We start from the raw sequence: 24,860 nt of genomic DNA on the forward strand, positions 1-24,860 counted from the left end.
TTTTGCTTTGTTTTAAAGCTTTACTAAATTCTTGGAAGATTCTGGGTTGCTTAAAATTATTTTTAGATTATGCTAAACATGGAGCTGCATTTTACACAAAAGTTCTTAAAAATTGTCCCAAAAGCTGACTTTTCTAAGTGGAATAACTTTAGAATTGAACATTTATAACATTCGTTTTATTTTTTAAGGAGCTCTAAAATCTACATCATAATCTAAGAAGTCTTAATTTTGAAATTTAATTCACAATGATCTTCTACACATGACATTATCTCACCTGTATCCTGTAGGCTCTCTGTTATGGTTAGCTCACTAGAAAGTGACCTAAGTGGGCTTAGTGTTTAATGCAGCGTTACTATGACTTTCCTTTAGAAACTCACTTTTATTTGTCTCCAGTCTACTTTTTCTTCTATTTGTTTTTGGTTTTTTGTTTTTTACTTTTGAGACAGTTTCATTCTGTCACCCAGGCTGGAGTGCAGTGGAGTGATCTTGGCTCATTGCAACCTCTCTCTCCTGGGTTCGAGCAATTCTCTTGCCTCAGCCTCCCCACCAAGTAGCTGGGATTACAGACGAACGCCACCATGCCTGGCTAATTTTTGTATTTTTAGTAGAGACAGCATCTCACCATGTTGGCCAGGCTGGTCTTGAGCTCTTGACCTCAAGTGATCTGCCCACCTCGGCCTCCCAAAGTGCTGGGATTACAGGTGTGAGCCACCACATCCAGCCCATCTATTTGTTTTTTTTTTGTTGTTGTTGTTGTTGGTTGTTTATTCTATATTTGTCCACCTTATCAAATTAATGATATTAATTCTTTTTTTTTTAAATAATTAGCATTACTTTTTTTTTAACCAGTTTTACACTGTTAAGTTACAACCAAAAGTGAAGGACTTGAATTACATTTACATTTTAACACATGGTTTTAAAGGGAAGATCCGTGTGAAAAAGAAACAAAACTCAGAAAAAAACCCCAGAAGTTTTCATACCAATTCCCATAGCAATAACAATCCCTTTTCTGTCATTAGAGTTCATCCTCATTCTGATTTCATAGTAATCCTGTTCATGTCTTTCTTTAAAGCTTTACCCCATGCATACATTTCTTTTTTTTTTTTCTTTTTTTTTTTTTTTTTAAATTTATGAAGTATTTATTGATGATTCTTGGGTGTTTCTCGGAGAGGGGGATATGGCAGGGTCATAGGATAATAGTGGAGAGAAGGTCAGGAGATAAACACATGAACAAAGGTCTCTGGTTTTCCTAGGCAGAGGACCCTGCGGCCTTCTGCAGTGTTTGTGCCCCTGGGTACTGGAGATTAGGGAGTGGTGATGACTCTTAAAGAGCATGCTGCCTTCAAGCATCTGTTTAACAAAGCACATCTTGCACCGCCCTTAATCCATTTAACCCTGAGTTGACACAGCATATGTTTCAGAGAGCATGGGGCTGGGGGAAAGGCCATAGATCAACAGCATCCCAAGGCAGAAGAATTTCTCCTAGTCAGAACAAAATGGAGTCTCCTATGCCCACCCCTTTCTACACAGACACAGCAACAATCTGATCTCTCCTTCCTTTCCCCACACTTCCCCCCCCTCCTTTCAACAAAACCGCCATCGTCCTCATGGCCCGCTCCCGATGGTCGCTGTCTCTTCGGAGCTGTTGGGTACACCTCCCAGACAGGGCGGCCGCAGCCCATCTATTTGTTTTATGTAATCTAATTTTCTTTTTTAAAAACATGGTGAGGTGGCAAGTCTCAAAGATGAACCCCAAAGGATCACACTTTGGCATTCATGCCCTTGTGTAGTCCTCTTCGGCATTAACTCCAAGCTGGCCTATGACTTTAACCAACAGAACATGGTGGCAGTGATGCAAAGTCAGTTCTATGACTAGCTTTTAAGAAGACTGGCAACTTCTGTTTCCTCCTCTTGGGACAATTGCTTTTGGGAGCCCTGGGGTCATATGAGAGAAATCTCTGCAGTGTCCTGCTGAAGAGATCATGTGCAGATGCTCTGAGACTATATGGATAGGGGGCAAGGTCCCCCTGTGTCAGTGTCCTAATGGGGCCTCTGGATGACTCCAGTCCTAGTAGTCCAAATGTAGTCCAATTTCAATGACATGAAAGATTTCAAAAGGAAACAGCAGAAGAACCACCTAGCTGAACTCAGCAACCCACAGGAAAGTGAGACAATAAAATGGCTCTTGGTTAGCCCCTGTGTTTTGAGGCATTTAGTTATGCAGCAGTAGTTAACAGCACATATGACTGACTTGTTAATCATAAGACTCTAAAGATATCATTTCTTTTTACCAAAGTGATTTGCTTTCCTCAAAGTAATTCATATATCAGTTTGGAAGATTTTGAGAGTAAAACAAGCTTTCAATGCACTCAGTATCTAGGTTAATGAATAGTATTCTTATTCTCGATCAAAAAACTCATCAAAAAGTGGGATTCTCTCTGTCCTGGTCCTCACCAGTGCTCGTGGCTTCTTCTCATCTTTCCCCAACTCATCTGAGTCAGAGCTGGAACTGTCCCAGAGAAGCTGTCCCTGGGCCTCTTGTTCATGAAGCCATGTTTCCATTTTGCCAATTTTCCGGGGACAGTAGTTATTCACTGCTTGATGTTTCAAAAATTCTGTATTCTTTGAATTTCCTACAAAAAAATTAAGTTTCTTTAATTTTTTCCCTTAGCAATGATTTATTTGTTTATTAAGTGCCTAGCTTAATAAATAATCTGCTTGGTGGTTTTTCAAACTATATATACATAGTTTGAAAAATTATATATATATATTATATATATGTATACATTTCAACTGGTGTCTCTGTAAGCATTGAACATTTTTTAGTTGTTATTTTTTAAATGATTTAAATCTTCCAAAAGTCACAATAATACAACACACACCTATATACCCCATCCATCAACATTTTGCCACAATACTTTTTCATCATATATATGTGTATATCTATCTATCTATGCATACTTTTCAGCTGAACCATTTGAAAATTAGTGGCAGAGTCACCTCCCCCCTAAATATGTCACTACAAATCTCTTAAGACCAAGGGCATTTTCTCTACATAACTACAATACAATTATTACACTTAAGAAATTTAACATTGATGTAATACTGTTTTCTAATATACGGTCTATATTCAAATATCCATGGTTGTCACAATAATGCCCATTATAACTACTTTTTATTTGCTGTTTGTGTTTTAATTTTTAGGTCCAGGATCCAATCTAGGATCATTCATTGCATTTTATTTTCTCGTCTCAGTATCCTTTAATTCAAGAATACTCTTCTACCCTTTTCTTCTCTTTCTCTCTCCCACAATCTCTACACCCCATCACCGTTCCTCCTCGTTCTCCTCTTCTGTTTCCTCTTCCATCTTCATTGTCTTTTTCATTTTTCCTAATGTAATGCTGACATTTTAAAGAATCCAGGTCAATTATTTTGCAGAATGATCCTAAATTTCAGCTTACCTTATTATTTCCTTGTTATTAAGTTGAAGTTAAACATTTTGGGCAAGAATATTGCACAGGTGACATTGGGTAGTGTTTTTATTGAACATCTACTATGTGCTAGACACATAATATATACTTCTGACATTCACATCAACTCTGGCTTCATAGCAGAATCACCTGTTGCAGCCTTTTAGAAAGAGATGTCTAAACTGTACTCCAGACCCATAGTACTGGGAAGTTCAATGAGTCTGGCATTCTATTTTACTTTATATTTTTTATTAAAAGAGACAATTTATTTTTAGTTTGGGATTTTATTTATGTGCATATGTATTTACCTTAGCTTTTTATTTAAGCAGTTCCCAGCATTCTTTATAAGGCACTCCAGAAAGCAACAGGAGCTTTGTTCAAGGAAAGCTGGCTTTTAAGAAAACAAAATCTTCCCAACCACTTTGGAGCTGAAACAAAAATCCTAGGTCAAAGCCCAGAGTTTCCCACTAGACTGGTTGAAATGACCATAACTTTTTGGATGTCATCTTAATGATAATTGTTTATTAAATCTTTTGGCATAGTTTATGTAAGCCCTTGATATCTGAAGTTGTGTACTATTATATAAGAAAATCAAGTATTTCTTTTTACCTTGTGCACCATATTTTTTAAAACTACTTTATTGAACTATGATTGACATACAAAAGCTACACATATTTAATGTATACAGCCTGGTGAGTTGGAAACAAGCATTTTAATGTGAGAATTCATGCCTTGTGATTTGTTGGGCCTCCGTGAGAGGCTACCAGTTTTTCCCCTTGAATACTATTATAATGATTGTTGTTGTAGATAGCACTGGCAGATAACTATCTTAATTAATGTCTGCAGCCCTGATCTCTCTCCTAAGCTACAAAGGATGTTTTTGTAAAACTGGACACCTCCACTTTGATATCTACTTGGCAATAATGCAGCCCTACCTTCTCTTTCTCTCACAAACCTGCTTCTGCTCCTGGCTACCCTAATTCAGCAAACGGTACTACCTTTACCCCATTGTCTGCCTAATTCTTCAAGAGAAACCCAGGAATCTACCTGGCCTCCTTACCCTCTCCATGTACTCACATCTAACCTATCACCTAATAATTCTGATCATTCTGTCTCCTAAAGATCTCATATCTGGCTGCTTCTCTCCATCCTGATCGTGACCCCACTATCCTGGTCTCAATATCATCTCTCACTTGTGCTTTTGCTGTGTCCTTATAATTGGTCTTCCTTCATCCTTTTACTTTCCCCTCCCACCCATTCTCCACAGTGTAGACAGAGTGACATTTAAAAATATGAACCTGCTTATGCCACTCTCCTGCCTTATCAGTGGCTTCCCATTGATCTTAAGATAGAGTTTAAAATTCTTATCTGACATGGCTTACAAGACCCTGTGTGATTTGGCCCTGCCCATGTCTCCAGAACCATCTCCAGTTACTCTCTGAATCTCTCATTCACCTAGAGTCCATCGTGTTCCTTCCCACTGCAGGACTTTTGCACATGCTGTGGTTGATTACCATTTTCAACATTCCAGCACCCATGGTCCTCACACCTACATGCCCTCCTCCCCACTTCATCCAGCTACTTCTTATCTCGGTTTAAATGTCCCTTCCTCATGGAAACTTTCCCAGGAACCTCATGGAAACTTTCCCAGTCGTTTCCTCATGGAAATGACTCCACAGATACCAGGTCTACATGTTATACTCTTGTTAAACATCTCTTTGTTAAAACCAGGAACCATATCTGCCTGGCTCATCACCATACAATGAAACGACCACACAATGCCTGGCACTTGGTGTGTGCTAAATAAATATTTGGTGAACAAATAGATGAATAAATGAATAAACAAACGAGCAATCAGAGAATTTTGGGAGATGGGAAGTATTGGTAACTAGGACCTAAAAAAGGCCCCATTCATTGGGGCTCAGGAATATCAATCATCTCTGCTCTGCAAATTAGTCAAGAACTACCAGAGGCACCATTCAGACTGGGAACAGGAATTTTCTAGAACATCCAGCTATCGGCAGGAGCTCTGAAACAGAAGGGGAATGTTTGTTTGTGGTGGGATCTAGTGAAATATTAATGATAGCCTAAGTCCCACAACACCCTTGATGTTATGAAAATTCAGGTCTAATGTTAGTGTATGAGACAAAATTCAAATATTCAGTTTCATCCTTGAAAATCAATCCTTTGTCACTCATAAAGTATTACATACATAGTTTTGTGTATACAGCATTAAAATTTGAGAGCTTCTGAGCTAGGTTTCTTATTACTTGTTACAGTTTTATAAATCCTTGTTTAATTCTCTGTGGTTTATAGACTTTAAAAAATAAAAACACAGTCTTTAAAAACCTAAATGGGTTTCGGGTGAGCAGAGTAAAGGAAAGTGTATCCTACTCCAAAATTAATTTAGGGAGAGAGGAAAGCAACAGCTGTCAGTGGGAAAAATAGGAAGTGATTTAGGTAGTAGAAGAATCACGTAAAGCATGAAAACTGTTTGATGGTTGTGTATTTTATAATATGTGTTTCAGAAAAATGTATCACTACTATATCAAACCCAGAATTTCACATACAGAGCTATATTAAAAAATAAAACAAAACAAGATTCTATATAGAAAGAGTGCAGGTGGCCAGATAAGACCAGAATTTTGAAGCTGTCATTCAAATAATGGATTCAAAGTGACACACCCCTGAAGCATATGACTGTTTTCACTATAAGACATCAATTCTGGCCAGGCGCGGTGGCTCATGCCTGTAATCGGATCATGAGGTCAGGAGTTCGAAACCAGCTTGGCCAACATGGTGAAACCCCGTCTCTACTACAAATACAAAAGTTAGCTGGGCGTGGTGGCAGGCACCTGTAATCCCAGCTACTCGGGAGGCTGAGGCAGGAGAATCATTTGAACTTGGGAGGCGAAGGTTGCGGTGAGCCGAGATCATGCCATTGTACTCCAGCCTGGGTAACAAGAGTGAAACTCTGTCTTAAAAAAAAAAAAAAGACATCAATTCTATCCTTCTTCAGTTTTGTCTATATTCCCATACATTTGTATGGCATTTTACTTCTTTTTTTTTTTTTTTGAGACAGAGTCTGTCTCTGTCGACCAGGTTGGAGTGCAGTGATGTGATCTCGGCTTACTGCAACCTCTGCCTCTCAGGTTCAAGTAATTCTCGTGCCTCAGCCTCCCCAGTAGTTGGGATTACAGGCATGTGCCACCACTCCTGGCTAATTTTTGTATTTTTACTAGAGATGGGGTTTTGCCATGTTGGCCAGGCTGGTCTCGAACTCCTGACCTCAAGTGATCCACCCTCCTCAGCCTCCCAAAGTGCTGGGATTACAGGCATGAGCTATGGCCTGTAAAGTGCCTGGCCACACTTTACATTTTATGTGTGCTTTTATACATGTTAATTTTTACATAAACTTTACATTGTATGCAATACTTTATTCCCATTTCACAGATGTGGAAACTGAGGTTCCTGGAGGTTAAATAACTAGAATTTAGCTATATTCTTTCTCTCTCTAGAATAAAATTATATAGAAAAATATACAGTTAATATTTATTGAGAGGCTATCATGTGTCAGGTACTATTCTACGAACAAGAAAAGGTCCCTGCCTTCATGGAGCTTCCATTTAGTAGATGCACTACTGGGACTCAGGGAAGGGCTTTGAGGTCAGTTCCAGTGCTCTTCCCACCCTCTGTGTTCATTCATGTCACAGCTTCAGCAAAGGGTAAGAGCCACAGAAACACATTAAATCTCATTGACTTGTACAACAAAAAGGGTGACATTCACTATGTGTATGTTATATATAATTTGTGTCATATGATTGTATATGTAATTTATTATAGGAATGTATGTAAAATACATGTAAAGCATGGGAGATTTCATTTTAAAGATGCAGTAGAAAGCAGTGACTGACTTATCTCACAAGAGAGCCACAACCCTCATTTCACCTTTCAACAGGAGAACAAGAACGGGCCAGTATGTCATTAAGAGGAGACTGCTACAGAGGGACCTTAATGACCAGACCCTGATAGTAGAATGCTTATGTAAGTGTAAGATCTTAGCTACACTCCATTTGTAGGAGAAAGCAAACTACTTTTAGAAGGCATGGAAAGAAATCAAAGATGCTCTCTGGGAATAAGTAAAAAGGAATCATCGCTAGGACAAATGCCGAGCACAGAGGTGAAGGCTGTCGGCTCAGGAGTCAGGTGCCCCGTGAGTGCATCACTGAGCAGCTTCACCTCTCACTGGCTGGCTGTGACCTTGCACATGTGACTGGACCTCTCTGGACCCAGTCTCTTCATCTGTAGAAGAGAGGTGGTAATAATATTCACCTTGTAGAGTTAATATGAGGATTAAATGATGCATTTAAAATTCTTAGCAGCACTTTGTAAATACTAGCTGTATCCATTATTATCCCAGTATCCTACACTTTTACATGTACAGGGCTGCATAGTGAACACTGCAGCACAGAACAGAATGATAGCCTTTGTAGGCCTTGTAATCTCTCCATCATCAAACAAATTTCCAGTGATATTTGCCTTACTTCTCTTTCCAACAACTTCAGCAATAGGCAAGTGAGTTGATGCAGACATGTTATTCTGAAAGTCTAGTTAATTATGATATCATTATAATAGGAAGAGTTAGAATTCCCTCTCTATTTCATGCTAGCAAAATCTACATTTTCTAGGCTCATTTTGTCACGTGTATCACACACACACACACACACACACACACACGAGTTGTTACAAAGAAAAAGATCTCATATGGTTAAAGTGTTGAAAGAGTTCTCAAGGGTTATCTAGTCCATCTAAGTTTGGTTAATGTTCAAAATCACTTGAGGAACTTTTAGAATGTAAAATTCTTTCACCTTCAACCTAGAGATTCAGATTCGGTAGGATGAAGCTGGGAGACAGGACTGGGTGTCTTGCTATGTCGCCCAGGTTGGAGTGCACTGGCATGATCTTGGCTCACTGCAACCTCTGCTTCCTGGGTCCAAGCGATTCTCTTGCCTCAGCCTCCCAAGTAGCTGGTATTACAGATGCCCGCCACTGTGCCCGACTAATTTTTGTATTTTTAGTAGAGACGGGATTTCACCATGTTGGCCGAGCTGATCTCGAACCCCTGACCTCAGGTGATCTGCCCATCTTTGCCTCCCAAAGTGCTGGGATTACAGGCATGACTGGGTGTTCTTAAGAAGCTCCTCAGGTGGTTCTGCTCATAACTGAGCTTTTGTGCACTACTGATGCAACTACGCCTCCCTGACTGGCACTTGAATTGGTTCCTGCCTGAGTTACTCCTTCTATTCTCCCTTCTCTACACTCCATCACTTCCAGGAGAACATGAGCTCCAAAGTCTGCCAGCTGCTTTAACTTTCCTTTCAGAAGTCGCTGAGTGTGGCCTTCTTTGAAAATAAGGTCAAGGAGTCACAACCTCTACATTTGCAAACTTTTCCAAAGCTGTCCTTGACAGAGTTCCAAGTCCTTCGTGTCCAGTGGGGCTGTGTAAAAGTGCAAGTCAAAAAGACCTGACCTTGAATTCTGGCTCTATCACACTGGGGCGAATAGTAGCTCCTACCTTCTAGGTTGTGTGAGAATTAAAAGAGATAATGCATATTAAAGGCAAACCACAGTACCTGGCTTATAGTAAGCACTCAACAAACCTTAGCTTCAACAAAATGAAGCAGCTTTAAAAAGCATCAGGAGAGCAGAGGAAAACCCCTTTCTCCATGTGCCTGTTTCTCCTTGGTCCCCTCCAGGTCTGAGACATCGTCCAAGGACTTCATCAATGCTGGTTTTTCTTGGCGTGCTCTCAAGTGATGACTCTTAAGTGTCTAACTTTAGCTGAGGTTTTTTTCTTGGTTGTTTTGCGTATTTTTTTTAAGGTATGGTTTAAATGGTAAAAATTGTTTATGTGACTACAAAGGATATTTCATTCTGAGACTTGGGAGTATAGGTTAAATAGATGCCCCAAGTAGATTTTCAGTTATTCAGCCTTTTCTTATTTAATTAACTTATTGATTAAGCATCTTGTTTCTCCGAGTAGGAGCAGTGTCTCTTTCAGCAGGCAATTTTGCATCTTAGAAGTTCAAGACCTCCAGAGACATAGCCAGCTTTTCTGCAGCTCTCTCAGTGGTGGGTCAGTCCTGCTGATGTGGGGATTTGGCCCACAGCACAGCAATCTGTGTGTGTGGACAATATTGGAAATTTCAACTGTGGGTTTGCCCTGGGGAAATACAAACAAGGAGAACTTAATGGGGCTCTAACTGGTGGGGCAATGTCGCGTAGAAGTTGTGGACAAGCCTGTCCATTAGAAAGCATGGCGCGATCTGAGAGCATAAACAATTTGGCCTGGCTGAAATGTGGGGTCTGGGTGCGAGAGTGGCAGAAGATGAAGCTAGAAAGGCTAGGTAGGCAATGACTAGATTCTGAATGTCTTAGGATCCCATGTTGAGTTTATTTTATTTTATTGAGACAGAGGCCTTGTTATGTTGCCCAGGCTAGGTTTTGAAATCCTGGCCTCAGGTTGTCCTCCCACCTCAGCCTCTTGAGTAGCTGGGACTACAGGCATGAGTCACCACACTTAGCTCCATGTTAAGGAGTTTAGATGTTGTCTTCAAGCTGACAAGAATCCTGCTTGTTTTTCTAAGCAGGAGAGTGACATGGTCAGATTTCCATTTTATAAGACTACTCTGATGTTAGTGCAGTGCTTCTAGAACTTCAGTGTGCATGAGACTCATCTGGCAATCTTGATAAAATGCAGGTTCTCATTCAGTAGGTCTGCGGTATGACCTCCAATTTTGCTTTTTGTAATAAACTCCCAGGTGATACTGATGATGCTTGTATGTGGTAATACTTTAATTACTGAGTAGAGTTAAGAATCACTTAAAGTTAAGTGTTTCTTAAACTTTAAGGGCATCACAATAACCCGGAGGGGTGGTTAAACCCAGAGTACTGGGCCTAACCCCTGCGGTTTTTGATTCAGTTACTCTGGCTGGGGCCCTAACAGGTTCCCAGGTGATGCTGATGCTGGTGGTCTGGTGGCCACATGGAGAACCACTGAAGTGAATCATTGATGGATGGACAGTAAGACCTAATGGGAGGGGCCAAGTCAGGAAGCTGTAGCTGGAGCCCTGGTGTAATAGGACCAGGGCCATACCTAAGGCAATACTACTGGGAATGGAAGAGAAAGAGCAGATTTTACTGCTAGGTGATATCAGCAGGGCTTGGTGACTGACCAGCTGTAGGGAGATAGGGAAGAGTGACATTAGAGGCCTGGTCCAGTGAGCCAGTAGATCAGCAGGAACAGCAAGCTTAGGTTGGGCAGTGATTCATTCTAGAAATTCTGAATGTGCCAAAGAGAGTTGACCTGCACAGAAAAGGGTGCAGTTGGGAAAATAAGTGTCTGCATATGGTACCAACTCTGCTGAAGCAAATTTGCCATGTGACTGCAGGCAATATATCTTCATATGCTTCATTCTCTCTAACCACAAGATGAGGCTATTTTGCCTTTTCTCCTTCTAGGGATGAGGCAAGGCTTGCAATGAAGCATGCAAAGCATATTAAACCCATACAAAGAAAGAGACATTTAATTACCAAGCTTAAGCTTCTGTCTTTTCCTCCCAGCAATCCGAAATTACATGACAATATACCCACATTCTGGGAAGTAAAAATCTCAGCAAGAACTCAAAGCTGTTTGCTGTCTTCTCACCATGTCCCTCCCTTGGTAGTTTATTTGATGAAGTTTTAAAAAACACTTGAAATATTTTACTAAAAAATTGTACATGACTCACCGGGACCTCTGTTCAAGATTTCATCAGGCAACATGGTTAGAAGGTCATGGTCATCATTCCTTGGGGTGCTTTGAAGGGTTTTCTTGGCTTTATGGTCCCTTGGACTTTGCTTATTAATTCTTGCCTCTCCATGAAGACTTTTCTTTAACTCCATTTGGGCCTGAAAATCATCAACCATAAATGATCAATGTTCTTCCCAAGCTACTTTCACCAGAATAGATCAACAGATCAGCCACTTTGCAAGTTGTGTGCTTATCTGTAGACATCTGCAGTCCTCTAACCAGAACATGGTTTTCTTTTTCCTATTAGAAGGTACGGGAACTTTCTTTATTGACAGGCTTGTTAGGAGAAAGATGAGTGTGCCCAGTCTCAAAAAGGTATGGCTCAATTAGGATGAGGACCCTTACAAAAGTGTGTTTCTGTAGGCTAGCTGATATGATTGGAGTTGCAGAGAGCAGTAACTAAAGGCTCATTTCCTAGAGGGAGGAATTTGGAATATGACAGTTACAGGCATTACTGGTAAAGGGTTTTTTTTTGTTTGTTTGTTTGGTTGTTTTTTTTTTACAAGAGGTCTTTCTTGTTAGATAATTCTATGGCAAAAATTATATAGAGAGGCCTAGGAATCAGAATAAAGAACAATTCACCACCTCCTCCTTTCACTAAACCAAGAAAAATGATCTAGCCCCATTTTCCTATGTCCAGAGTGTCATTGGAGCAAACTATTTTTAAAAATGGAGACTTGAGACACAGATACATTCTTGATAGGACTGAAAACTTAGAAAAGACTCAACAAGGTTATCAGCAGAAGGAATCTTCCTGATTCTTCTCAGCTTTAGTAGTTGAACTTTCAACCTCAATGATGAAATTTAAAATGCTAAGTAAAGACTGGCTATCTACGCTTGATATATTCATGTGCCAGGGCAGTGATTATGTGATGAAAATTTGGTAAATATGACACTCTTTTCTCTTCTCTTATTTACCTCTTGTCTTTTACAGATCATTTCCAGCATTTGCATCTTATGCAAATATTGTCTGTTCTCAGAAGTATACATTGGAGTTTGCATTTTCTTTTCTGGTACCTGCTATGAAAGACAACACACTTGTTAGTATGGGGTAATTTGTTACTGACTCTGCAATTCACAAGTTTAGATCCTTTTTGAAACAGAGTCAGATCTTAATCAGTCATAACCCGTAGAGATATCTTGTGATGACAAAAGTGGACTATTGTGTGTCCCTGACAAGTCCTTAGTGTCCCTATCAATGAATGAAGTGACTCTTTGATGTGTATATATGTAGTTTTTTAGGTTGCTATAGAGTTTTGTAAACCTTAAATGGGAATATCTTTCCACATCTCATTTTTGACAAGATATCACTTCCTTTGTAGACAGATGCTTATTACCACCTCCCCAGAATTGTGTTCTGGTTTGAGGAAACCTGTCTTTTTCTCCCTGCCTCTTTTACCATTGAGTAATTGACTGGCTATGAAATGAGAGAGAAGCTGCTGAATGGTGAAATGGAACCCATTTCTATAGAGTGCATTTCCATATGCCAGCATAAGCCTTGGAGAATATTGCAGTTTAGGGAGGATTTGAAGTTGATTATTTGTGACTCTGAACATCTCCCCGCCGGTGCATCATAAACTCCAGTGGGACAGTGCAGACAGTTATTGAGGGCAGCCAGAGGTGAATATACCTTCATTTGTCATTTGCTGTTGCCAGGAAAGGTGATGTGTTTGACAATACCTTTTGTGTTGCCATGTGGATAGTGACTGTCAGCTGATGTGAACCTCAGGGAGGGGCCATCTCCTCAGATGCTGTCAGCACCACAAACATGGGCTTGAGGATGTGACAGCACCTGGACATCTTTATCAAGTCAGCCAGCCACAGAGCAGCACCTAGCTAGCTCCAAAACAAAATTAGGAGTGGAAAGTGTTGAAAATCTGCTTCTACCTCCCAGCTTCCATTTCTATGTGAGGGGAGTTCTAGTCAACAGAACATTATAAGTGCATAGCAGGGAAAAGATACACAGAAGACATTTCCCAGGATTAATTTTTGGTGAGGTTGTGGCAAATAAGTCAGGAGTAACTTGTAGATAAGATTTCTCCTGCAAACTGAGAACAAAGAGAAAGTTTTAAACTGAGGGGAGGAATGAAAGGGAGGACTTATGCTGAATTTTTCACAGATTTGAAAACTTCAGAATCACCAATTTCTAAGTAAAAGTCTTCTCTCATCTACATTGCCCTGGTTTTCAACACAAAGCAGAAAAGGGTGCAGAGCTCATGCAAGAGGTAAGAGCCACTGCCAGTTGGAGGCATGCACAGAAGAGAATAAATAGCTTTGAAAAGTTCTCACTCTGAATGACTTAACAGTTTGATTTGTCTTTGAACTCCTCCATGCAGAGAGTGCATGAAAGGACCAGTGTGCTCCAGTTCCCCAATCCTGTGTCACCCACCCCCAGTTCACCTCCCTGTCAGGTTACTGCTGCAGGTCACCTTTGCTTTGTGCATTGTCCTGGCTTCTCGCTGGCTCAGGAGTCTTCCTGAAGTAATTACTCGCGGCAAGTCAATGGGTTCAAGCTTCTAGAAGTTCAACGTTTAGAGCAGTCAGCATTCCTCATGCCATGAGATGATGAAACACAAAAGCCAGACATTAAACTATCTTAACACTTTGCAAAAGCGGCACTTATTTCTGAGAGCATACAGGAAAGGTGATTCCAACAGCATTATAGTTATATTGGTACAAAAGGCTTTTCAACCTATCTGGGTTCTTTATTATTCTAGTGCGCCGTCGACAGTGCCTTATTGATCTAAGTGTTTGTCAGAGAGTTAGGAGACTAAGATCCTCTTCTGTCTGCATTGAGGGCCATGTCCAAAGTTATGAAACCACCAGGATCTTAGAATATTAGAGATAAAAGAGGCACTAGGAATTTATTTTATTTCACACATCCCTTAGGTACCCAACTGAACTATTCCAGCCCTTAGGGAAGCAATCTGTTTTTAAGATCTCTAGAGAAGCTCCTTAGTAGTAATCACTGGTGATTACGAGACACATTTAAAATGAAACTGCAGTGCCCTAACACATTTTAGAGATGTCCTTTTCTAGCAGGGGCTTGGCTTGATAGGGGAGATCATGTTGGCGTTTCAGGGGGTCACTAAGACTGGGCAGCAATTCATGTCAACTGGTCTACCTCCAGCCCTTCTTGCCTTAGAAGCTGAGCACTGAGAAGTGATCAAGCAGGTTTGGGAGACAAAGCCTGGTCTCTTGATATTGACACGCAATGGGGAGCGTGGAGGGCCACAGAGTTTATCTGTTCCTTCGGTGAGTACTTAATGACTGCTACATGCCAGACATGGGGATGCAACAGTCACCAAAAATGGATGTGGCCCCTCATGGAGCTTACAATCTATGCATAATAGATGTACTTTTGCTTGTGTGATTATTCAAGTGATAATTACACTGCAGGGCAGAAAAAACCTGCAGGGCAGAACTGTGACACTACGTAACTGAAGGACTCCACCTGAAAAATAGGGTGTGTTAGGGGTTGAATCGTGCCTCCCCACAAAATTCATATGTTGAAGCCCTAGCCCTCCATACCTCAGAATGGGAACTTATTTGGAAATAGGGTCATTGCAGATATAATTAGTTAAGATGAAGTCATGCCGGAGTAGGGCAAGCCCCTAATTCAATATGATAACGTCCTCACAAAAAAGGGGAAATATGGACACAGACACACACACAGGCAGGACACGATGTGAAGATGAAGGGAGAGGTTGGGGTGATGGTTCTTCAAGCCAATGAACAGCACCCAAGAGTGCCAGAAAACTACCTAAAGCTAGGAGAGAGTCGTGGAACAGATCTTCCTCACAGGCCTCACAGGGAACCAACCCTATGGACACCTTAATCTCAGTCTTCTAGCAAACTAAGGCAGGAGGGAAAGGGCTAGGGAGGCAGTTCAAGAAAGTGCCTTGAGGTAGTACCTTTTCATTAGAAATCGGAAGATCGGGAGTTTTTAGGGGACTAAGTTGTGCCATAGCCCTGAGGTGGGGAGGGATCATGATCTCTTGAAGGAATGGAAAGAGATCGGTTGGCTGCAGTTTACAGTAAGTGAAACAGCAGCTTGGAATGAGCTGGGAGGTGAGGCAGGGGCCAGGTCATGCAGGATCTGACAGGCCATTAAGATAGTCGTCCCTTAAGAGCAATGAGAAGACACTGATATGTGTTAAGCAAAGGAGTGACACGATTACATTTGCTTTTTAAAAAAAGGTCACTCTGGCTGCAGTGTGGAAACTAGAAAGGAATAATTATGGATGTGGAGAGATCAGCTAGGAGGACAAAGATGATGGGCTGGGGTTGAGAGCGGGAAATTGATGAGCTCTACACATGTTTAAAGCTGACCAAACAAGATTCATTATGGTTAGTAAAGGGGAGTAGAGTCTACAGTACAATGAATGGAGGGTGTTATCATACCCTGTGATGGGCAATCCAGAGGAAGACCTAGTTTGGGTAGGATGTAGAAGGAAAATACAAATTTGGTGTGCAGTAGATTGAGTTTGAGACACCTTTAAGACAGGCCAGTGTAGATATTGAGTTATACGGGGAGCTTGGGAGGAGAGGTCAGTGCTGGAGATTTTGGGGAATAATCCCAGAGTAGAGCATGAGTGAAGCCCAGGTCATGGGCAAGGTCAGGAGTGAGAAGAGAAGAGCCAACAACTGCAGACTCCAGGAGTTCCAGTGGTGAGGCTGGTGCCCAGGAATAAGCTGGCCAAGGAGACTGGGAAGTGATGGCTCAGGAAGTAGGAGGAAAACCGTGAGGACATCACGCTGCAGCAAAGAGTGTGAGCCCTACTCCTACCTTAGTCCAACGCTGAAGGCACGTGCTAATTTACTTTCAAATGGTTTAGTTTTAGTGTGATTTGTGGCGTTATTAAGGGGGTAGATTTGGAAGTTAACTTGGCTTTCAAGGTGACCAGGATAAAAAGAGAGAGTGGAACCACAGAAGATAGATACTGGATATTCAGCACTTGTAATGGGGAGCATTACCTGGGTCCCCCACTACTTCCCTGTACAACCACTTCTAGGTCCCTGGTCCTGGACTGGAGAGCACCCAGCAGTCCTTTCTGCTGGAGCAGTCCAAAGTAGACCTGGTAAGGAAGAGAAGAAGGGCAAAGGATGTGGAGACAAAGAAGAGACAACAAGGGGGAAGAGCTCATCTTTATGTTAGATATATACCAGGTAATAATTTGCATTTGTGGTGGGAAGTGGTTCTCTGTTCCATTCTCACCTTAGAGGAGGAAGTGGGTCTTTTAACATAACTTAGCAAAGATGTAATGAGAGGAGATCAATCCTAGTAAGAGGAGTTTGTCTGTTCCCCTGGCTCTTAACTCTGCAGGACATGAAGATGCAAAGCAAATGGGACCTGCTGGCACAAGAAGCAGCTGCTGATCAAGTCAGAACACTGCAAGAAAAGGGGAAGGAAAGGAAGGGGAGGCGAGGCCAAGGGAGAGGAGCCCCTCAAGGCACCTATGGGAGGAAGAATCAGGAATGACTGAAGGGGGATTTCTGGAAGCTGGGGAGAACAAGTGTTTGTGCCATCCTCTGGAGATGGAGAGTGTTCAGGATTTGGTTCTTTCTCTTTAGGCCTATATGCCTTTGCAGCCATTACTGCATGCCATGCCCAGGGTTATAAATATGTAATCTCATTCAGTCTTCATGTGAACTCCGTGGATAATTATGAAGATTCACCATTTCAGACAGGTTGCTGACTTGTCTAAGGTTGAACAGTTAGAAAGTGGCATCTCCAGGATTTAAGCGCAAGTGTGTCCAGCTCCAAATCTAAAGCTCTTTTCTGCACTATATGTTCTCCAAAATGGCTTATCATCAGACTTTTCTGGGATTTAAAAAAAAAAAAAGAAATTCTTGGTCCAGTCACTACAGATTGAGATTCAACAGGTCTGGGGTATGTCCTGGAAATAAATATTTTCAAAACTCTCCCAGGGATTCTGATGATTTCTTTCTAGGTTGGGGTCCATTAACTTCCACATTGCCTTAAGTGAATAAACGAACGACATCATAATAGACTACGGAGAATTTTTTTTCGTGGAATACTTTTGAAAAATTGAATCTGAAGAAGCCAAGAATTTTTAGTTTTATTAAACTCATCTATCCATAAATTCATGGACCAAGTTTTTGCTTTGATAGTATAAGTATGTAGTTATCACAGATCTCTTTCTTCTATTTTCAGCCTTTCTATTTAAACATACAATTCTAATAAGGGTTCAGTGGTAGATATCTTCAAGAACTCTCCCCAGGTTGAGTTTCTCCCTGGCCTTTGAAAAGAGCCTAAGGAATCACACTATTCCTTCACAAAAGCCACTAGATGGCAGCAACTAACATTGCAACTGGGATCTCTTCATTAAATCATTTGCCACTTGATTTGAGAAGCACTGCAGAAAATTGTTGGTGAAATTGGTTTCTGCTAAATAAACCAGTCAGATGAAATTGCCTCAGAATTCTGGGTTTGTGTGCATGTTCCTTTTCCCTGCCCAGGAAGTGAGATGCCTCACTTCATCATCTTCAAAGAGAACACAATGGACGGAACTACTAGAGAATCAGTTAGAATGACACCTTATTTTCACTTTATAATATAAGTATCATTTGTCTAAAGACTTCTGGATTATTTGACTTCTCAGACAAAACAAATGGTCAGCATAATCAGTTGAAGCGTCTGCTAGGAGATTTGGGAATCTGGTGAAGGGCCAGGGGACTCGAGAGTGCTGATATGGGGGTTGCAATGTCAATTGATTGGTCAGAGTGGGTCTTATAGGGACAGTGAGATTTGAACAAATATTTGGAGATGAGGGAGTTATCCAAGGAGATCATCTGAAGACACACTACATATGTGGGGGAAACACCTCCAATTTAAGCTAGACCTGAAATGGTTGGATAAGAAGGTGATCAGGCCAGAGGGGACAGTGCTAATCAACTCTTCAATAAAAAGGCCCATTTGATTCGGAGTTCCCTGGCAGAGGCTCTCAAAGCCTCTCAGCTCCAGGCTGGATAACGCTAGTTCATGACTTGCTCTTTATTTGAGGAGTAGATATTTAGGAAGTAGAAGGTGCCAAAAATATAACTCAAATAATTTAGCATACAGTTAGATTTGGTTTAATAATTAAAAATAATTTTAGAATTTTCTTTGGCAGAAATTAGGCTATTAATTAGCATGTCATGAGGACCCAGCATGTATTATTCTCTCAAAAACTCATTTGTGCTGAAAAGTGTGCTGAGCTTCATTTGTGAAGATAATTATAGCTGATCTCTTTGGGAGTGTCTGCCAAGTTTCTAGTGATTTTCCTCCTCTCTGGGAGCTGACTCCAGAGTCTACAGGGGAGACGACTCTGCCCACATATCTACTGCATGAGCATATCCTCTGGCCATAGCTCATTGGACCAGAGCTGAAATCATGAGCAAAGCTGAGCCAATATCCTTTATCCTAGGAATCTGGAATTGGAGTCAAAAAGGCCAATCTGTCCATTTGACTGGAACTATAAGATACAAGCTCAGGGTGGCCATATTTCGTTGTGTACCTGAAGAACAGAGAAAACTGATCATTGGAGAAAGAGTATAGCAAATGCACAGAGAAGAGCTTAGGGATTGAGAGAGCTCTGCATTTCAGGTTCCAAGGTACAATTCTTCCCTGAAGCTTAGGTGTCTCACAGATCTTTGGTTCAATAAAACATTCCTATATCCTTTAATTAATCATGTTAGTTATTTTTGCTAGTCAATGAGACTTCTAATACAGTAATGTTACGGTGATGGTACAGACTTCTAATATTACAGGTCTGCAATAGCAGGGAGTGCACTTTGAGCACTTTATCCCCCCTCCAGCAGGGATAATGGGTCTCACTGTCATTCATTTACTCATTCATTTTACTCACAAACCTTTATGGATCTCATATTAAGTATTAATGGCTGAAGACATAAGATTGAATAAGACATAGTCTTTGCAACCTACAGAATGGGAGAAAATTTTTGCAATCTATCCATCTGACGAAGGTCTAATATCCAGAGTCTGCAAGGAACTTAAACAAATTTACAAGAAAAAAACAAATAACCCCATTAAAAAGTGGGCAAAGGACATGAACAGACACTTCTCAAAAGAAGACATACACGCAGTCAGCAAACATGAAAAACAGCTCAACATCACTGGTCATTAGAGAAATACAAATCAAAACCACAATGAGATACCACCTCACACCAATCAGAATGGCTATATTAAAAAGCCAAAAAACAACAGATGCTGGAGAGTTGTGGAGAAAAAGGAATGCTTTTACACTGTTGGTGGGAGTGTAAATTAGTTCAACCATTGTGGAAAACAGTGTGGTGATTCCTCAAAGACCTAGAGGCAGAAATACCATTTGACCCAGCAATCCCGTTACTGGGTATATACCCAAAGGAATATAAATCATTCTGTTATAAAGATACATCGATGCGTATGTTAATTGCAGTACTGTTCACAATAGCAAAGACGTGGGACCAATCTAAATGCCCAGCAATGATAAACTGGATAAAGAAAATGTGGTACATATACACCATGGAATTCTATGCAGCCATAAAAAGGAACGAGATCATGTTCTTTGCAGGGACATGGATGGAGTTAGAAGCCATTATCCTCAGCAAAACTAACTCAGGAACAGAAAACAAAACACTACATGTTCTCACTTATAAGTGGGAGCTGAACAATGAGAACATATGGACACAGGGAGGGGAACAACACACACTGGGACCTGTCAGGGTTGGTGGAGAGGGAGAGCATGAGGAAGAACAGCTAATGAATGCTGAGCTTAATACCTAGGTGATGGGATGATCTGTGCAGCAAATCACCATGGCACATATTTACTTATATAACAAACCTGCACATCCTGCACCTGTACCCCTGAACTTAAAAGTTGAAGAAAAAAAAGGCATAGTCTTTGCACTGAAATAATTCATTTGTCTTGATTCTTTGTTTTTAAGGTGGTTGGTTAGGGTGTGTGTGTATGGGGGTGGTGGTGCAGTGTTTGACTCTGAAATACCAATGTTCTCTTTCTGACCTTGTTTGACTATTGAGAAAATCAAAACCTAACCTCCTTTGTTTAGGATTGATAGATATAAAAAGCACTTGTGAGCTATAAAGTACTAGACAAATATTTTTCACTAGAGTAATATCTTCTATTTGAACTAATCAGCTTAGAGGCTTCACAGAAACATGTATTAAACTCACTCCTTTGAAAGAAAGTATTTGCTTTAGGAATAAAACACATTTTAAAACTGTCCTGTTTACCTAGAGGATTTGTAAAAACTTGTAAATTAGATATTAATTTGTTATATTTCATTTTATTTTTCCTTATCCAAATAATGATTTTATAGTTTCTAATATTTTGGGAAAAGATACTCTTTTGAGACAAAATGATATAATCACTTCAAATAATGGCTGTGAGCTTCTGCAGAAGACAGGTAAATAAAAACCAACTGAAACAGAAATAATCTCCAACAAATGAGCTCCAATACCCCTGGGATTGGTCCAGGCATCTGGGTGAATTGTGTAGCAGGTGGGATTTGGCTTCAAATGTCAGTGATAGATCCTGCTCACAAGAGAGCCCCAAACCCTCCTTCCAATGATGCTCATTTTCAAGGACCACTCCAATCTACCCATTCCCTTTCTAGGTTGAGAGTTCTTAAAATGTGTAGCTAGCTACAGAGAACCCATTAAATATTTATTAAGGTGAATGCATTTAAAGCTCTTGCTTTGCTTCCTTGGAATCCAATGTCCCGAATTTAAACAACCAGTTAACATCTAGAACAATAAAAGGTTAAAGGTAGAAGGACTATAGAAATTACTTATGCTGACAGTTAAGAGTACAGACTTTGGAGACCTGATTGATATCTGGCCTCTGTGAGTCTTTGAGGGTAGTTACTGAACTCTCTGACGAGCATGTATAAAACAAAGATAATTCTTCCTTTTTCATAGGAGGCTAAGAAGATTAAATGAATGACATAGAGTGAATTGCCTAGTATAGTATCTGACTTGTAGTAGGGTGTAATTAAATAGTAGTAGCTGTTATTATTTATTACAAGTTGTTTTCCCATAGTCACCCAACTAATCTGTGCTAGATTCAAGCCTCTTGAATTCCATCATACCTATGTCCTTGCTGCTAGCTTCTTTCAGTGGCTGGTCTTAAAAGCGAAATCATTGCTAAAGGAAATCTTAAAGTAATAGAGTATTTGCGATTGATGACATTTTTCTTTAAGAACATTCTCATTAACAGCTTGGTCATTATCAATATCCCTCTTTGATGATTATAGTTTAAAAAGGGATGTTACCATTATATCCAAGAAATTCCTTATGAAGCCTTTTAAATTCATCTTACTTGAAGTCTTTGAGGTGGATGCCTTTTAATAATACTTGTTTCTCTGTGTTCCAGTGGGATGTCAAAATACACGTCTCTGGATGCTTGAAGGATTGGGGAAGAAACAGGAATAAAACATTAAATATAATTTACTATTAAATCAGGCAATCATTATTTACTAGACTTTGTCAACATAATTTTGTACCTTTTTAGTTATATATTTCTAACCTGCGGGTTGAATGTGGAGATAAAACACAGAAAGCAGAGAACCTACATTAGTGCAAATGACACTATTTTAGTCTAGACCCGGGATTTAATATCTGCTTTCCTAACTTCCTACTCAGGTTCATACTTAGGGCAAGAGTTATAAAATTACCAATATGTTGACTGCAAATATTTTTCAAACAGAATTTGGCCTGGAAAATAGAAATTTATTGACTTATTTTAATTCCATAAAATCTCCTCCCTGAAATATAAGACATCAGAAAAAATATATAACTTTAAAAAATGAAAATAATCTTAGATGAAATAGATGATAGATAGATAGATAGATAGATAGACAGATGATTATACAAAGATGAGAAAGAAATGGAGTATGTGTGAACACAATTCAATAGCCCCTATAGTGAAAAAAATTTCCACAGGTTGCCACTATAATACTGCATATCAATATTCTTTCCTGATGAAACAAGCTGGCGATACAGAGTTAAGCCTCTATTAGGAAACAGAGAGGCTCAACAGATCCATTGTGGATTTTATTTTCCAGCTTGATTATCCTGAGCTCTTGGGAGTGCTACCATGACCAGCACTGCATGAATGAAGTTCTTGTCCTTCCCTTTTAACAATCTGGACACATTCTGATTTCTAGATTGTTTCATAGACGATTTTACAGTCCCACTTTGCATTTTAAATGGAAAAATCCCTGGGTAATTATGCATCTCTCTCCTTAAGACATGTGAATGACCACTTTAAGGACTTTGTTCTCTCTAACTTTTAGTGGGATGGAAACTTTGTCCTTATTTTCTTTTGAAAAGATGCCAGCATATTGAGCAGGATGGAAACAACAAACATAGTGGATTTAAAAATGTAAGCATTTTCAGCTATTTTTTCAGAAGGCTTACTAATCCTTATTTTTTTTATTTTAGTGACATTACCCCATTATTTAATTAGATATTCCTCAAATGGCATAGGCTGTGTCAGGCATTTATTTTTACCCCTGATTACAAGTGAAAAAAATTGATGAAGTAACTTGCCCAAGGTCATTCGATTTGGTATTTGATAGAGCTGGGGTGTGAATATGGGAGATCATGAGGATTCTCATGATCTTGTTATTTATTTTTAATGTGATTTTGTCACTTCAGACATAAGCTCACCATTTATTCAGTTACCTAAATCTTTTTTTTCTTTTAATTGAGACAGAGTCTCTCTCTGTCACCAAAATCTTAAAACTCTCAATGGGGGTTTGGATAAAAAGGGAATTCCTCAGTAGGAGAATTGTATACTCTTAGTACACATTCATGCTCCATTTTTTAAATCATGTCTTATCACCTATCCATCTATCTATCATAAAAAAATTCTTAAGGGGAAAATTCCCATCTATGTGCTTAAGAACTTGAAGAACATAAAGAACATAAAAATAGGCCGTATAGAAACAACCAAAGGTTATCAATTCTGCAGACAATAGCCATGAAAAATCTTTCCAGGCAAGATTTGCTAGGTACCAAAAGAGAATGTGAGGCTTTCTGAACAAGGCATCCAATAAGGGAAACTTATTTGTGTTATTGATCCAGAAGGTGAAGAAAAGGGAAAACAATATACATATGTATATGTATATAATAAACATATATTTTTCTAAGTGAGAATATCTGTTTAATTATCATTGTGGTCATCATAAAACATTTTACATGGCTTATAAAATATCCCAGGATTTATGGCCATTTCAGTCTCAGAGCTTCCAATCATAATGGGAAAGAATTCTGTTAGTTCTGCAGATGACCATGAAGAATGTGGGGTTGGGAAAAGGGTGACTCATCCACTCCTCTGTACTGCAATAAATCAATTCTGTTTAGGGTGGTTTCAAAATTCATGTTAGAATTAACTTACTCTTAAATTGCTGCTTTCAAAACCACAAAGCCTGGTGCATTAAACTATACTGGAGAGAATGATTTAAATTTAGAATCTAACTGAAACACGATTGCTATCATTTATTACTAGTATCTATATAATTTTAATGGTCTGGCAAAACTAGGTATAAACATTGAAAGCAGTACAAACTGAGCTGAAACAAAATGATTTATCCTTCTCATATGGAATGGTGAAAAGTCCTTTGTACAGTTTATACTCCCATTCTAATGCACCCAGAATACTTTCAATTGACATTCAATCCTCATTGAAAGATTTGAGTTTTCAAAGATAGCCTAAATTCCTTTACATTTCAGGAATTTAGAAACTTTCTGAGATCATGGAGACAGTCAGATAAATCTATTAATAATGCTCCTTGGTCCAGATACACACATCTCATGCTGGGTTTTATGTTTACCTGTAGAATATCTTCCATACCAGGTTTCTTGTAAAGGTGGCAGCTGCCCTTCCAAGGCTTTATTCTGGTCCTGCAGTCTTGCCAGTGAATATGAAGTCTTTTCCTCCAAATTCTGATTGAATGCGAAGTCCACACGGCCAGCCGAGGGAGTCTCTACCTCTTTGTTTTGCAAAGGTGCTACTTTGATCACCCTAGGGTGAGTCTTAGAGTGACTCAGGCCCATTTCATGTGAAAGACATTCAGAGGAAAGCTGCGAGGGAAGTGGTTTTGGGGTGTTTAATATAGCTTATTTTAATCAAGGCATTTCAGAAGTTTACCGTCATTTTACAAAGCAGTCATTTCCTTCATGGCATCCTTCTAGCTCTGTTTCACTGCACACTAACCCTTATGGCCACTTCCTGGGAGGCTGGTTTCCATGGAGACTTCCCTTCAACGTTGCCATTTCAGACCCAAAGAATCCAGTTAAACATTGACTTGGTTATGCTACTTTCTGAAATACTCAGTGATAGGAATAGAAGCCACTATTGATCATTAAACAAATATCTAACACCAGGAAGGTTATTAACAGAGAGAGAGATGTAAAGCAGAGGTTTAGAGAAGTCTTAAACTTGACCCTTTCATTGCAAGTACCTTTGTAAAAAAACTGACTGCTGAGAATAGCTAAGCCATCTTTGCAA

General features: G+C 39.8%; 1 protein-coding gene across 1 annotated transcript; it reads right to left on the reverse strand.

The window, feature by feature from the left end:
• Positions 1-2,352: 2,352 nt before the first annotated feature.
• Positions 2,353-24,548, reverse strand: CCDC198 (coiled-coil domain containing 198). Its single transcript, XM_024231721.3, has 7 exons — positions 24,184-24,548; positions 21,666-21,748; positions 13,752-13,838; positions 12,241-12,339; positions 11,261-11,420; positions 6,326-6,448; positions 2,353-2,633 (listed from the first exon to the last, which is right to left on the reverse strand). The coding sequence occupies exons 1-7, from the start codon at positions 24,404-24,406 to the stop codon at positions 2,398-2,400; spliced, it is 1,011 nt and encodes a 336-aa protein (XP_024087489.2). The 5' UTR covers positions 24,407-24,548; the 3' UTR covers positions 2,353-2,397.
• Between the last annotated feature and the right edge of the window lie 312 nt (positions 24,549-24,860).

Source organism: Pongo abelii, chromosome 15, assembly GCF_028885655.2.
Source record: "Pongo abelii isolate AG06213 chromosome 15, NHGRI_mPonAbe1-v2.0_pri, whole genome shotgun sequence".
Classification (NCBI taxonomy): domain Eukaryota; kingdom Metazoa; phylum Chordata; class Mammalia; order Primates; family Hominidae; genus Pongo; species Pongo abelii.

Bases quoted from the DNA above. Each gene is read 5' to 3' on its own strand.
- CCDC198 (XM_024231721.3), bottom strand. From the start codon at position 24,406: ATGGGCCTGAGTCACTCTAAGACTCACCCTAGGGTGATCAAAGTAGCA. The intron at 12,340-13,751 runs GTGACCTGCAGC...CTTTCATAGCAG, and splicing joins GGACAATGCACAAAGCAAAG to GTACCAGAAAAGAAAATGCA. The intron at 6,449-11,260 runs GTGAGTCATGTA...TTTTTTTTTAAG, and splicing joins AATCTTGAACAGAGGTCCCG to ACAGAGTTTCACTCTTGTTA.